At 52.4% G+C, this 14834-nt stretch overlaps 1 protein-coding gene across 2 annotated transcripts; it reads left to right on the top strand.

Moving 5' to 3' along the window:
* Positions 1 to 231: 231 nt before the first annotated feature.
* On the top strand, positions 232 to 5757 carry LOC123046415 (deSI-like protein At4g17486). 2 transcript variants are annotated; one of them, XM_044469782.1, is made up of 4 exons: positions 402 to 741; positions 1626 to 1913; positions 1995 to 2075; positions 2784 to 3264. In XM_044469782.1, exons 1-4 carry the CDS (start codon positions 624 to 626, stop codon positions 2921 to 2923), a joined length of 627 nt encoding a protein of 208 aa, XP_044325717.1. In that variant the 5' UTR covers positions 402 to 623; the 3' UTR covers positions 2924 to 3264. The 2 variants fall into 2 exon arrangements, with proteins under 2 accessions (XP_044325716.1, XP_044325717.1); XM_044469781.1 differs by lacking the exons at positions 1626 to 1913; positions 1995 to 2075 and having other exon boundaries at positions 232 to 741; positions 2784 to 5757.
* The last annotated feature ends 9077 nt before the right edge of the window (positions 5758 to 14834 follow it).

Raw genomic sequence — 14834 nt, 5'->3', positions numbered from 1 at the left:
ACTAGCCTCAGAAAGTGCATCGTGGCTGGATGCACCATGGGAGAACGCAGGTGGAACCAGCTTCGCTGGATTGCCGGTAACGGTGTCCTGACGAGGAGCGGCCAGCCTTCCTCTTCCCAGAAGAGTCAAAGCCACCCTTCCTCTTCCCGCCGGGACCCACGAGCCCGACGTAGCCCGCCCGTCCCGTGGGCGCGCCTTTGCGGGCTGTGAGCCTGTGAGTCGTGACTCCCCACTACAATCAGACAGCTCTCTCCAAGTCCCCATCACCAAGCAAGACTGAAGCTTCCCCCACCCACAGAACAACCCAGCTGCATCCATGACAATGCGGACCCGCCCACAAACGGTCCCGTATGTCGGTAACCCTAAAGAACCCACCATCAGCTGCAGCGCGTAACGGAACCATTGAGGGTGAAGACCATCGAGAGACAGGAGGCGCGGTACTCTCCTAGATAATCCTCGACGCTAACCACGCTTTCCCTTCCCCTCTCCGAGCCCAAAACCGAGCAAAATCGATTTCAAGCGGACCAAAATCCGGCACCGCATGGGTTTCCCCAGGCACTGATCCGGCGGGTGGACGCTAATGCGGCGCCGCTGAAGGGATCTGCTGCGCCCGCGGGGTTCACATGGCGGCACAGAACGGCAGCGGCGGCGCGGCGGTGGTCCTCAACGTGTACGACCTGACGCCCATAAACGACTACCTCTACTGGTTCGGCCTCGGCATCTTCCACTCCGGGATCGAAGGTTTTGACTCCCTGCCCCCTCTTCCTACTTGCTGGAGCTTGATTTGGTTCGTACCTTCGTACTGTACATATTTTGTTACTTGCTTTGATGAGCTTGGGGTTATACTGGGATACTTGCTACCGTAAGTTGTGGAGGTTACTGCTTGGAAAGAGGCAGGATAACAGGGTACAAGGGATCAAGCTATGGGTGGTTACAGATTTGAGGGGTGATGGACTGATCGTGGTCTGAATTTATGATGACCAGTAATTACTGTAGTAAACAAGCAGCTTAAACCAGCTGTCAGGGCAAAGTAGTTTTCAGTTGTATGCGGAAGTTATAGGATGCAGGAGAAAACTAAAAATTTAAGAACGGTCGTGAATTATAACGATGTATAGGTGTATCTATTGATTGACAGGGTTGGCGGCAAATCCCTCGGCAGAGTTTATGTGTGATGTTGCAGTCATGTTCTTGTACGAAGAACAGGTGGATATGAGCATAGTTAAAAAAACGTGTGCTCTAGGCGATAACAGAACACCTAACGCTTAATGTGCGCAGCATAATTGTGCTTAGGTGTGTGCTTCAGAAAAGCGCAAGGCGGTGGCAAAACACACGATTAACGCCTAGCGCTTCTTTTAGCTTTGATATTGAGCTAGCATGACTGAATGTTTGCAGCTAATGAAAATGGTAGAGTCCTAGTCATACATGATATGTTCATTGGTGGCAGTCTACATTTTATGGGCTGAGGTTGCTAGTTATGTCAAAAATATTTACTGTACATTGGGTTATTGGCTGATGCTTTTACGTGTAGCAGTTTCTTTTGTTTTTTCCAGACATGCATTTTGTGGATTCTCTGTGCTAGAGGTGTGAGCTTTAACCAATTGTTTTGTTGTGATTGAAACCTACAGTTCATGGTCTGGAATATGCTTTTGGAGCCCATGATCTCTCAACCAGTGGGGTTTTTGAGGTTGAACCAAAACGTTGCCCTGGCTATGTCTATAGAAGGTCTGTATGGATGGGTACAACTGAGATGTCTAGGGCAGAGTTCCGCTCGTTCGTTCAAACTCTTGCAGGAAAGTACGATGGGAATACATATCATTTGATTTCAAAGAACTGCAACCATTTTACAGATGATGTCTGTAAGAACATAACCAAAAAACCAGCCCCTGGATGGGTAAATCGGCTAGCAAGAGTGGGTCAGTATTACAAATTTATGTCTTCTCTTTCTGACTTGCTCGGAACGATAGGTGACTGATTATATTTTGTGAAATTCTTAGGTTACTTTTTCAATCGCCTCCTACCAAAAAGCATTCAAGTCTCTACTGTTACTCACGCAGCAACCCATCCTGCATTCTCTGGTGAGTTTGCTTCTAGTGCCTGCATTTTGCTTATAATTTGGGAAGATAGCTGTCTATCATAATTTTGAGTAAATTGCATGCAGTTGCAAGCTACAGCTTGCTGTGTATTTGTAGTTCACATTCTAAATGACCTGTATGCTTCAAAACGTTAACAGCCATGTGAGTGTTATACTGTTTGTTGTATGTTTTGAATGATGCGTGCCTCAGAAATCTTTACTAAGAAATAATAAGAGGACATTCCGGTCATGTAAAATGCCATCTTTGCAGTAAATCTGTTTGGCTTTGTGTTGTACGTTGTCTTCCGCCCTGCCATCTTCCATAAAAAAAACACTCCCCTGTCCATTTGGTGAGCTTTATTCTTCATAGTATGCTGATCATATTTACATATTCATCGTGAAAAGAGAATGAGTCGTGCTGTTTCTCTTGTTAGGGAAACTTAGATGAAGTAGAGCTGTAGAGGGAACAACATGAGAAATTCTTGATTTCTACTGATTTGTTACTACACTCTTTTAAGCCACTTCACATTTTCGCTGAATGCTGATACTTGTCCAGAATGGAAGAGAGTTTATAGACGGCGTGTCACTTGTTCTAATAGCTGGATTTTCCTTTCGAACTTCTGTATTGACTAATTACTCTCATTCTTCCTCTCTTTCTTACCAAAAAAGCTAGTACGTACCTAACATTTAGCTGTTTTTGATTATCTGCTAGATGATGACGTGGATTCATCAGGTTCATCCCTTAATGGGGACAGTGATATGGATGACCTGGACCAGCACCTGCTACCAGCCGCAGGCACCGACCTTCAATCCATAGTCGTGTCACCAAAGCCATCGAAAGATCTCGTTTGAATTATCCTACCATTTGGGTTCCCTGCTGCAGTTTAACGGTCGTACTTCGCCAGCTTGTGTGATATCCAAGTATAGTTGAATGTTGATTGTATTGATTCTTTTCCAACGGGTTTTGATGTGTACGCATATAGGAATTGTCGGGTAAAGAAGTGATTTTGCAACTCTTTGTCTTTTGCTCAGTTGTTGCATAGTTGTTCAGGCATCAGTGTCATGTGTTCTCGTATGCTGCCAGGCCCAGGCAAATGTTGTCATCCTCCGCTTCAATGGTCTGATGTTGTGATGAATATCTGAATTGGCAGCATGCCGTGGTCATATTAGAGCAAGCTTGAAACCCTGGTCTAGCGCAGTCCTTGTACGGCCACAGAATATGCTGTGACAAATGAGTACTCCCTCCGTCCGGAAATACTTGTCTTAGAAATGATTGAAAATGGATGTATCTATAACTAAAATAAGTCTAGATATAACCATTCTTAAGACAAGTATTTCCGGACGGAGGGAGTACCATGTAATCTTAAATCAGTATATTGTACTCCCTCCGTCCCGAAATACTTGTCGGAAAGATGGCTACAATTGGGTGTATCTATAACTAAAATACGTCTAGATTCATCCATTTGTCCGACAAGTATTTCCGGACAGAGTGAGTAATATGTTTTTGTTTTTTGGGGTTGTCTGCCGTGCCTATTGCTGGCGTTGTAACTGCGCTTGCAGAACTCTCTTTTATACATGCTACACTAGCTTTACTGTATTAGAGAAAATCTAGTGTATGTGCAAGATTGATGAAAAAACACGGCTTGACTTCTTTTACGGTCGACATCATACTGCACCGAAATAACTAGAAAGAGCGAGCATGACTCTCGCGACCGCGGTCGTCCCCGCGTGAGCGCGCGGCCGCCGCCGGCCGGATCTCCATGCTCCGGCCACCCCCGCGTCTGCTGCTCCCAGATCCGGCCTCGTCTGCTCCCCCCTTCCAGGAATCAGGTGTGGGAACTGTGCCCCGGCGACCCCGCACCGTCTCTCCCGTCTTCACCGGCAGCTCCCCGTCGGCCACCCCCAACGCTGGTCCACGCCCCAGCGAGCGCGCTGTCGCCGCCTCCCGCCGAGATGTCTGCTGGCTCCGCACCGCGCGTCGTCCCGCAGCCAGCCCCGTCTGTTGCTCGATCCCATCTGGATCGGGCCCCGCCGGCGCTGGGCCGCTCCGTCCATGCTGTTGGCGGGTCAGGGAAGGTGCCGGTGGTGTCTCCGAGCAAGTTGGCTGCGCCTGTGCGTGCGCCTGTGCGGCTGCCCGTGCAGGACTCTGCTGCGTCGATCTGTGTCGTGGAGGGCCCGGTGGGGATGTGCTCTCCCGTCGCCGCGCCACCGCATCTCGGCTCGGGTCGGCCTGAGCTCGAGTCATGGACCTCTCTCGCCACTGACGGCGACGACGACGATGAAGAGGAGTTGGCCCCTATGGCACCGCCTGCTGCCAAGGCCTCGGCCCCGGCCGCTGCTCTGCCGGACGTGGTGGTGAAGGCGAGCAAGGGATGGCAGGAGGTGTTGCCACGGTGTGGTCCGCGTCGACCGACGTCGCTAGCCCCTGCAATGGCTCCCCGTCCAATCCCTGCTTGGTTGCATGGTAGATGTTGCAGATGCTTCGCTCCTGGGCATCGTGCGGCCGACTGTAGAGATCCGCTTCGGTGCTCCCGTTGCTTGGAGAACGGTCACCGTGCGCGCGGATGCCGCAATCCTTGGCGTCCTCTAAGTTCTTTGGCATGCCTTGCCATGCCGCCAGTCCTCGGTTCCATGCGCCATCCTACTCTAGCTTCATGTAAGGGTGCAATGAAATCCGTGCTCCCCTCCAAGGCGCTTCACCATGGGTGTTGGGTGTCTGTCGTCTCTGCTACCGTTGGCTCAGCAACCCCACCTGATATGATGTTGCGGTCCTCTCTGGTCGATCAGACAACATTGTTGCAGAGTTGTCTGGCACGGGTTCAGAGCTTTCTTGAGCGGGTGGAGGCTGCTCTTAGCAGGCTCTCCCTTGCACCGGCTAGGTCGCAGACCACTCCGATGTCATGCCCCTCTGGCGTGGAAGATGTTGGCTCTATGGAGGAAGGGAGGCAAGAGTTATATGGATGTTTCTCCCCTCGTGTTGAGAATGGTTCATCGTCACTCTCGAGCGAGTCCATTGTCGTGCTTGATGCTCCGGCGTTGCAGGTCATGCCCGAGCTACGAGAGCTATGTCTTAGCCCTGGTTCGCCTCTCTCTGTAGAGCATTTGGAGGTGGTCTCATCGGCGGCCTCGTGTGAGGGGCATGTGTTGCCAAAGTCATGTGAGCAACTGGAGGTTCCTGAGTCCATAGCATTGGCGGTTCCTGTGGTCGATGAGGTTGCGTCGGTGATTCCTTTGGTTGAGGTTGTTGATGCGGTCAGTGTGTTGATGCCTGCTCCTGGCGGCGTCTTGGTTGATGACAACGAAACTAAGAAATTCAATGAGTTTTATGATTTTCTTGACAAATGAGTGGCTCATCAACCGGCATCTGGCAAGACAAGTGACCCTCCAAAAAAGAAGTCAACTAAGGAGAAACCAAAGAAGAAGAAAAACAAGAAGTGTGGCGCCATCCGAAAGGCGTTTGTGGTTTCATGATGGAGGGTGGTCATTTTTCGTTGGTGTGCTCGCTAGGAGTTTCATTGTGTTCTACAAGTATTGAGGGTTGCGGTTGTTGCTTGTTTAGAGGGCCGCTTGAGCAGTTTTGGTGTTTCGTACTTTGCGAGTAGTCCGTATTTGGGAGTCTGTATCGGTTTTCCGTAAATTAATCGGGCAACTCTCTTCTTCTTAATTAATCGATGAGGCAAATATTTTTGCCTCCGTTTCGAAAAAAACACGGCTTGAAACAAAGGGCAGTACTAGCAGCATCAGCAGAGTTAACAGACGGGAGGAGGCGAGGCCAGGGGACCTGCAGATCCAATCCAAGCGGCGGCGGCAGCGATCCAATCCAAGTCACTTATACGTTGCGCCGCCGTCTCCCTCGTCCCCCTCGTGTCGCCCCCGTGGGCGACCCAGGGGGATCCCTAGCCGCCGTCCTCTCGGGCCTCCTCCGCCTCCACCTATCCTCGCCGCCGTCCGCAGCGCCGCCGGGCAAAGCTTGGCCTGCTGGGCGGCGGCGGGGCGTCTCTTCCCCTTGTCCATCGCAGCTAGTGCGGGGCAGCCAGATCGGACGGGGCGTTGGGATAGCGTGGGGTCGGGCGGCGTGGCGGGCGGGTTTCTTGGTGACGTTGTGCGCTGTGCGACGGCGGTGGTGGCCTGCTCGCGGCGTGGTGGCGGCTGCGTGCTGGGCAAGATCGGTGGTCACAGGCGCTGTCGGGTTCAGATCGGATCAATCTGGGTCTTGGGCTTGAACGCCGGTGGCCGCGGCGGGGTGGTGGTGGTCGTCGCTGACTATGCTGGATCGCTGGATTCGGTACCTGGAGATCTACGATGGATACTTCTCGATCCTCCTTCATGGTGGGTTGAGCCCCATGGCTCTCGCATCTCTGCAGGTTTCGGTTCGTGGTCCGTTGCCGGATCTGGAGTCGACGGAGGTTTGGTGGTATAGGATGGGGACTGGAGAAAACTTTGATCGGCTTGCTCGATCCGGCATCGGCGGCGTCTCTCGACGCTGTTACCCTCCGTGGAGGCGATGTCGAGGTCTCTCCTATCCACCTCCGAACTCCTCCCGGACGAAAGTCCAAAATTCAGTCTGGATTGGGCGGCGGCGGCGTCCTTCGCGTCGTACCTTCCATGGAGGCGCCGTCTTGGGAGGTTCTGCTGTTCGGTGGAGAGATGTTGTGGGTGATTCCGCGTAGCTCCAGCAACGGCGACGGTCTGGAGGTTGCCAAGAGGCGCGGCGTTGTTTCTACCGCGTCGATGACGACGAGTATTGGCGGCATGATGCAGCTGGATATCGACGACAGATGCGGCTGGATGAACGAGCGCAGGACGGTGGCGCTGTCTGGCACCATGGTGGCGTCGACAGCTGACCCGGCAAGGTCTTTGCGTTGGTACTTGCTCTGAAGATGGTTAGGTGGATGACGGCGGCGGTAGCCTCGGTGTGTGCGCCGGACCGGTGTGTGACCCATTCCCGGTATGTGGCTGGGATGGGGCATCCGGCATTAGATGTTAGGTTTTGGTGCGATATCTGTTTGGTATTAGGTTCGGACATTCGGCACCCCTGCATCAAGGGGATAGAAGTAGTGACAGGTGTCACCCAGATGGTGGCTTCAGGCTTACTGATGTAATGCTTTGTAAGGTTTCTGAGAATAATTAATAAAATGGCTGCATGCATCGCTCAGATGCAGAGGCCAGGGGAATCCTTCTTTTCTAAAAAAATGTGCAAGATTGATTTTTCGTGTGCTACTCGAGAGGGTTTGATGGTTATATATTTTTTTTCGCTGGAATCATTAGGTGCAAACAGCAATTGATTGGAGAAATGTACGTACAGTTGCACACACTTGGCTCATATCACCTGGTGCAGTGGATGTAAAGCCTGTTGGAGATCCTAAAAAAAAAAGCCGGTTGGGAACTTCGTGATCGAGAATTTCGTGTGAAGTCTTTCTTACTACTGGAAGCGGACTTAATAATTGTTCCCTTCTATGTCTCCGTATGACATAATACCAGAATCTCATGTAATAGCAAGAATTCATGCATCGTTCTAATGCAAAGGCCGGGGTTACACCTCTTTTTGAAAAAAGAAGAAGCAAGAATTCGCTCCCTCTTCAATTATAATGTGTAAAGAGGTATCTCAGAATGTAATCACGTTAATCTTTTTTTTTTGAATTCATTTATCTGTTTATCCATTGTGCTCCTTGCAGCAATCTGCTGACAAATTCATATATTCAAGAAAAGCTTGTGTAGAAAACTTCTTCCATTCTATATGAAAGTCACCACCATCGTTTCGAGAACATGTGGTAAACCAACTGATAGCATTTAAAATTTACAGTAATTACAGAAAGTATGCTATAAAGCACTGAGATCCGTGATCCAGTGAATATATCTTTTTTCTGTGAAATACAGTGACTAACTTCTCCTGTATTAATGCAGCCCCAGCTGCATTATAACCCTAGGTCACTGCCAATGTGGCCACAAATGCTTTAAAATTCACAAGATAAAATAAGAAGGAAGGTCTTAAGTCCACAGTTCAGGATCAACTTCATTCACTATATCAATGCATGCTTTACAATATCTGGGCATGATTCGCCTTTTTTGCTTGGAAACCAGCTATTTTATTGAAGAATCAGGCTGATACAAATAGATGAACCCGGCCTCTACAACAACACGTGGCGAACCATTGAGGATGCACACACACACCAACACGACGCTTAAGAACAGAAAAGCCGAGAAGAACATACACATCATCTTCAATCCACCTAGCGGCTAGCGCCTCCTTGTTTCATGGCAATACACATTCCGTAACCAACAGGTTCTTTACCACCGACAAAGAGGTGAGGGTCCGAAACTCTGAGAGAACGCCTCTATGGCCGTTGCCTGAACCGTCAAAGCTGGCTGGAGAAGGAACAAAGTGGAAGCAGTGTGCAAGTTGGAGAATCAACTCACTCTCTCTATTGATCATTGTGTGTTACATACATGGCATTTATACACAGGGCATTGCCCAAGTCATGGGGCACGCAGGCCCTCGATCCTATATACGTGGGCATGCACAACAACCCATTACAACACAACTCAACACCCCCCCTCAGCCGGAACTCCATTGGCATGGACGTTGAGGCTGGATCGGAACTCGTGGAACACCGGAGATGGCAAGCCTTTTGTGAACAAATCAGCAAATTGTGAGCTCGAGGGGACGTGCAAGACCCATACATCACCGAAGGCGACGCGATCACGGACAAAATGAAGGTCTATCTCGATGTGTTTGGTGCGTTGATGCTGAACCGGATTGCACGCGAGGTATGAGGCGCTGATATTGTCACAGTAGACGATGGTGGCTCGCTGTGGTGGACACTTGAGTTCATGGAGGAGTTGGCGTAACCAGCAGGACTCGGCAACGCAGTTTGCAACACCACGATACTCGGCCTCCGCACTTGAACGAGAGACGGTGACCTGTCGTTTGGATGACCAAGAGATGAGGTTGGAACCAAGGAAGACACAAAAACCGGACGTGGATTTCCTCGTGTCAGGGCAACCGGCCCAATCGGCATCCGTGTATGCAATGAGTTCCTTGGAGGATGACTTGTAGAATTGTAAGCCATAGTGTGAAGTGCCTTGGAGGTATCTCAGAATACGCTTGACGAGCTGCATATGCGTGTCACGAGGCTCATGCATGAAGAGACACACTTGTTGGACGGCATAAGAAATGTCCGGCCGTGTCAAGGTGAGATACTGAAGGGCACCTGCAAGACTACGATAGTAGGTGGGGTTGGAGAGGAGCTGACCATGGGAGAGGGAAAGCTTGGAGCTCGTGTCAATGGGAGTAGAGACAGGCTTACAATGTAACATGTTGGCACGCTCAAGAACCTCCAAGGTGTATCGTTGCTGACTGAGGAATAGCCCCGAGGAGGTGGTGGTGACATTGATGCCGAGGAAATGGTGTAGGGGGCCCATATCGGTCATAGAGCCGAGATGATGTGGTGGAGTGTTTGGGGAGAGATGGCTGTGAGAATGATATCATCTACATACACAAGCAAGTAGGCGATGGAGGTGCCGTGATGGAGGATGAATAAGGAGGTGTCACTCTTGGAGCCATGAAAGCCAAGAGATAGAAGGAATGCCCGAAAACGAAGAAACCATGTGCGAGGAGCTTGCTTGAGGCCGTAGAGAGACTTGTGGAGGCGACAAACATGATCCGGACAAGTGGTGTCGACAAAACCAGCGGGTTGGGAACAGTAGACGAGCTCGTTGAGATCACCATGAAGAAATGCGTTCTTGACATCCATTTGGTGGATGGGCCAAGAGTGGGATGTGGCAATGCTCAACACCACACGGATGGTAGCCGGCTTAACCACTGGGCTGAACGTCTCGTCGTAGTCCACACCTTCTCGTTGTGTGAAACCTCGAAGCACCCATCGAGCTTTGTACTGTGCTAAAGAGCTGTCCATGTTGAATTTGTGACGGTAGATCCACTTCCCCGTGACCACATTAACACCTGCAAGCTTAGGCACCAAAGACCACGTAGAGTTATTCATTAAAGCAGTGTATTCATCGAGCATAGCTTGTCGCCAATTTGGGTCCTTTAGGGCGGATTTGTAAGTGGGTGGTATAGGAGAGATGGTGGTGGATGTGGTGTCGGCGAGGAAGAGGCGACGAGGCATGCAAAATCCAAATTTGGCACGAGTGGACATTTTGTGTGAATTATGAGGTGGTGCAACGGGTAAGGCACGAGGCGGTACGTGAGGTGGTGTAGTGCATGGGGGCGGTGATCCCGAGGAAGATGTGGTGGGGCTGGTGGCAGTCTGATCGGATCGGCAGGGCTCGCGGAGCGAGGAAGATGCGGGCGCAGTGGGGCTGGCAGGTGCGGCAGAGGCGGGCGGCGATTGGGTGGAGGTGGACGCGGTATCCGCGGTAGTGGTGGACCCGCTAGAGCGGCCGGTGGGACGAGGACGCGTGGAGGGGCCAGGCGATGCGGGCGCGGCGCGACGAGCGCGCACGGGCGTGCATGGGGTGGTGGGGCCCGGAGAATCTGGCGGATCGGGTGTGTGATCCGAGGAAGCTGCGGCGGTCCGGGATGGGGTAGGTGGGATACGGTGTGCGGGATCTTCTGTGGACGTGCTGACGGGTGGCGTGGTGTATGGAAATTTCGTTTCGTCAAAAATGACATGACCAGAGACGATAACACGGTGCGATTCCAGATCAAAGCACCTATAACCCTTGTGCTCGAGGGGATATCCTAAGAAAACGCAGCGGACATAGCGAGGGGAGAGCTTGTGGGCCATGGTGGAGGATGTGTTAGGGAAGCATAGGCAACCAAAGACACGGAGGTGGTCGTAGGTGGGGTGTGAGCCGTGAAGGAGAAAATATGGTGTAACACCGGCAATGACCCGGGAGGGGCGTCAGTTTAGCAAGTACGTAGCGGTGTGAAGTGCTTCTACCCAAAAGGGAGGGGTGAGATTTGCTTGGAAAAGTAGGGTACGCACGATGTCGTTGGTGGTACGAAGAAGGCATTCAACCTTGCCATTTTGAGGCGACGTGTGTGGGCAGGAGAAACGATAAGTGACGCCATGGAGGGAGAAAAATGATCGGAGGGCGGTGTTGATGAACTCACCCCCGTTGTCACATTGCATGGCCTTAATCATGACGTTGTATTGGGTGCGCACAAATGAGAAGAAGCGTTGGAGAGTAGTAGACGTGTCTGATTTGTTGCGTAGAGGGAAGGACCAGGAGTAGTGAGTATAGTCATCCAACACAACGAGGTAATATTGATAACCAGAAAAGCTTACAACCGGGCGAGGTCCACAAATCACAGTGTATGAGATCAAATGGTGCATACGACTTGCTAAAAGAAGAGGGAAAGGGAAGGCGAGGCTGCCGGCCGAGCTGACAAGCAGCACAAGGCTGATGTGCCTCCTTATTACAATCTGGAAGAACAGTTTGAGCTAATGTAGATAGGGTATGAGCGCCGGGGTGGCCGAGCCGGCGATGCCACAAGTCAGGTGATGTCGTGGCAAGGAGAGCGGACGCCAAAGAAGCTTTATTGCCAACAAAATGGTAGAGGTCGCCGTTGCTAATGGAGATCATGAGGACCCGCTGCGTTCGAAGATCCTTCACAAGAAAACCACAAGGGTAAAACTCAACGGAACAAGAATTTTCTTTAGTGAATTTGCGAACGGATATGAGACTAGTGACTACGTGTGGAGAAACAAGAACGTTGGTGAGGCGGAAGTCGTGAGGGGGCAGGGCGACGGAGCCGGTGGCCGTGACGGGTATGTGTTGGCCATTGCCAACAAGAATGCTTGATGGGACATGCTTTAAGGAAGAACTAGACGAGGTTGTTGGGGAACATTGCAGAAAATTAAAATTTTTCCTACGGTTTCACCAAGATCCATCTATGAGTTCATCTAAGCAACGAGTCAAGGGAGTGAGTTTGCATCTACATACCACTTGTAGATCGCGTACGGAAGCGTTCGAGGGAACGGTGATGATGGAGTCGTACTCGTCGTGATTCAGATCACCGATGACCAAGTGCTGAACGGACAGCACCTCCGCGTTCAACACACGTACGATACGGGCGACGTATCCTCCTTCTTGATCCAGCAAGGGGGAAGGAGAGGTTGAGGAAGAAGGCTCCAGCAGCAGCACGACGGCGTGATGATGGTGGAGAGGCAGTACTCCGACAGGGCTTCGCCAAGCACACAACGGAGGAGGAGAGGTGTTGGGGAGGGGAGGGGCTGCGCCTTGGCTTGGGTGTTCAGCCCTCCCCTCACCCCTCTATTTATAGGGGAAGGGGCAAGGGGGGCCGGCCCCTCTATATGGGATCTAGAGTGGGGGCGGCGGCCAGGGAGGGGGAACTTGCCCCCCAAGCAAGGGGGCGCCCCCTCTAGGGTTCCCCCCCCAACCCTAGGCGCATGGGCCCAAGGGGGAGGGCGCGCCCAGCCCTCCAGGGGCTGGCTCCTGCCCCACGCGGCCCATGTGGCCCCCCGGGGAGGGGTGGCCCCTCCCGGTGGACCCCCGGAACCCTTCCGGTGGCCCCGGTACAATACCGATATGCCCCCGAAACCTTCCGGTGTCCGTATGAAAACTTCCCATATATAAATCTTTACCTCCGGACCATTCCGAAACTCCTCGTGACGTCCGGGATCCCATCTGGGACTGAACAACTTTCGGTAATCACATACAAGTCTTCCTAATAACCCTAGCGTCGCCGAACCTTAAGTGTGTAGACCCTACGGGTTCGGGAGACATGCAGACATGACTGAGACAGCTCTCCGGTCAATAACCAACAGCGGGATCTGGATACCCATGTTGGCTCCCACATGCTCCTCGATGATGTCATCGGATGAACCACGATGTCGAGGATTCAATCAACCCCGTATGCAATTCCCTTTGTTAGACGGTATGTTACTTGCCCGAGACTCGATCGTCGGTATCCCAATACCTCGTTAGTCTCGTTACCGGCAAGTCACTTTACTCATACTGTAATGCATGATCCCGTGACCAAACACTTGGTCACTTTGAGCTCATTATGATGATGCACTACCGAGTGGGCCCAGTGATACCTCTCCGTCATACGGAGTGACACATCCCAGTCTCGATCCGTGTCAACCCAACAGACACTTTCGGAGATACCTGTAGTGCACCTTTATTGTCACCCAGTTACGTTGTGACGTTTGGTACACCCAAAGCACTCCTACGGTATCCGGGAGTTACACGATCTCATGGTCCAAGGAAGAGATACTTGACATTGGAAAAGCTCTAGCAAAACGAACTACACGATCTTGTGCTATGCTTAGGATTGGGTCTTGTCCATCACGTCATTCTTCCAATGACGTGATCCCGTTGTCAATAACATCTAATGTCCATAGTCAGGAAACCATGACTATCTGTTGACCAACGAGCTAGTCAACTATAGGCTTACTAGGGACGTATTTTGGTCTATGTATTCACACGTGTATTACGATTTCCGGACAATACAATTATAGCATGAATAAAAGACAATTATCATGAATAAGGAAATATAATAATAACCCTTTTATTATTGCCTCTAGGGCATATTTCCAACAGAGGTAAGGGTACCTGGGTTGCCGGTGATGTGGGAGGAAGCGCCACTGTCGAGGTACCAGTCCGTCGAGGGAGGTTGGGGCAGGCCGCCGTTGCTGTAGGCGGCGTTCAACATGGCAAGGTGCTCCCATGATGGTGGCGCGGGAGGGTAGTACGAGGAGGACAGTGGAGGCGCCGCATGGTACATCGGGTAGGCATGGGCATGGGAGCCGGGCCGGGGGCCGAGAACTCCGGCGGAGTTGGGCGGCACCCATCCAGGTCGAGGCAGAGGGAGCGCCATCCCGTACGGGGCAAAGTAGCCCGTGAACGGAGCGGGCTGTGACGGCAGGCCGCGTCCACCAGAGTCGTGGCGGCCTCGTCCGCGTCCGCAACCACGCCCGCGGCCACGGTCGGCACCGTCGCCGCGGTCACCACGGCCACGGGTCTGTTGCGGAGGCGGAGGCGGGGCCTAAGAGCGATCGGAGCCGCGGTCACCAGAGCGGTCGCCGCGATCACCCTGAGGGCGCGCACCAGATCCAGAAGCGTCACCCGATCCAGAAGCACCAGGGAGAGCGAACGCCGAAGCGCTCTCCTCAGCGGCACGCTGGGCCTGGGACTCCTCCGCCAGGACGACGCGGGAGAGGACAGTGTCGAAGGGCATGGTAGAGGCCTGATCACCGAGGACGACGCGGATGGTGTCGAGCCACTTGTCGAGGCCGTGGAGGAATTGGGTGGTAAGATCCACCTCTTTGACGGCGTGATCGATGTCGGCGAGACCGTCGGTGAGCCGCTTCAGGCGACGGGCGTACTCGGTGACGGAGAGATCGCCCTGTTTCAGATTGCGGTACTGGCAATTGAGCACCATGAAGCGCGCAGCCCGATTGGCGAGGAAGAAATCCTGGATCTTGGTCCAGAGGGCGTACGTGGTGGTGGCGCCGACGACGTGATCGATGAGGGGATCGACGAGGGTGGCGTAGATCCAGAGCACCACATGGGCATCCAGCTCCAGGTATTGGGCGTCGGCGTTGGGTGGAGGAGGGTGCTCGATGAGGAAGGTGACGCCGTAGCGGACAAGCACGAGCAGGAAGAAGGACTTCCACTTATGATAGTTGTGGTCGGCCGGATTAAGCAAGAACTTGATGTGGTTTGTGATGTGATCAAAGAAGATCGGGTTGCGTGGAGCTGGTGGTGGCGGCGCAGGGGTGGAGGAGGAGAAGAGGGGGGCGAACTGAGAGGGGCCAGTGCTACCGGA

This window comes from Triticum aestivum, chromosome 2B (assembly GCF_018294505.1).
Source record: "Triticum aestivum cultivar Chinese Spring chromosome 2B, IWGSC CS RefSeq v2.1, whole genome shotgun sequence".
In the NCBI taxonomy this organism is placed as follows: Eukaryota; Viridiplantae; Streptophyta; class Magnoliopsida; order Poales; family Poaceae; genus Triticum; species Triticum aestivum.
Note: the sequence above shows the minus strand (reverse complement) of the source record. Positions and strands in the feature narration are given on the sequence as shown.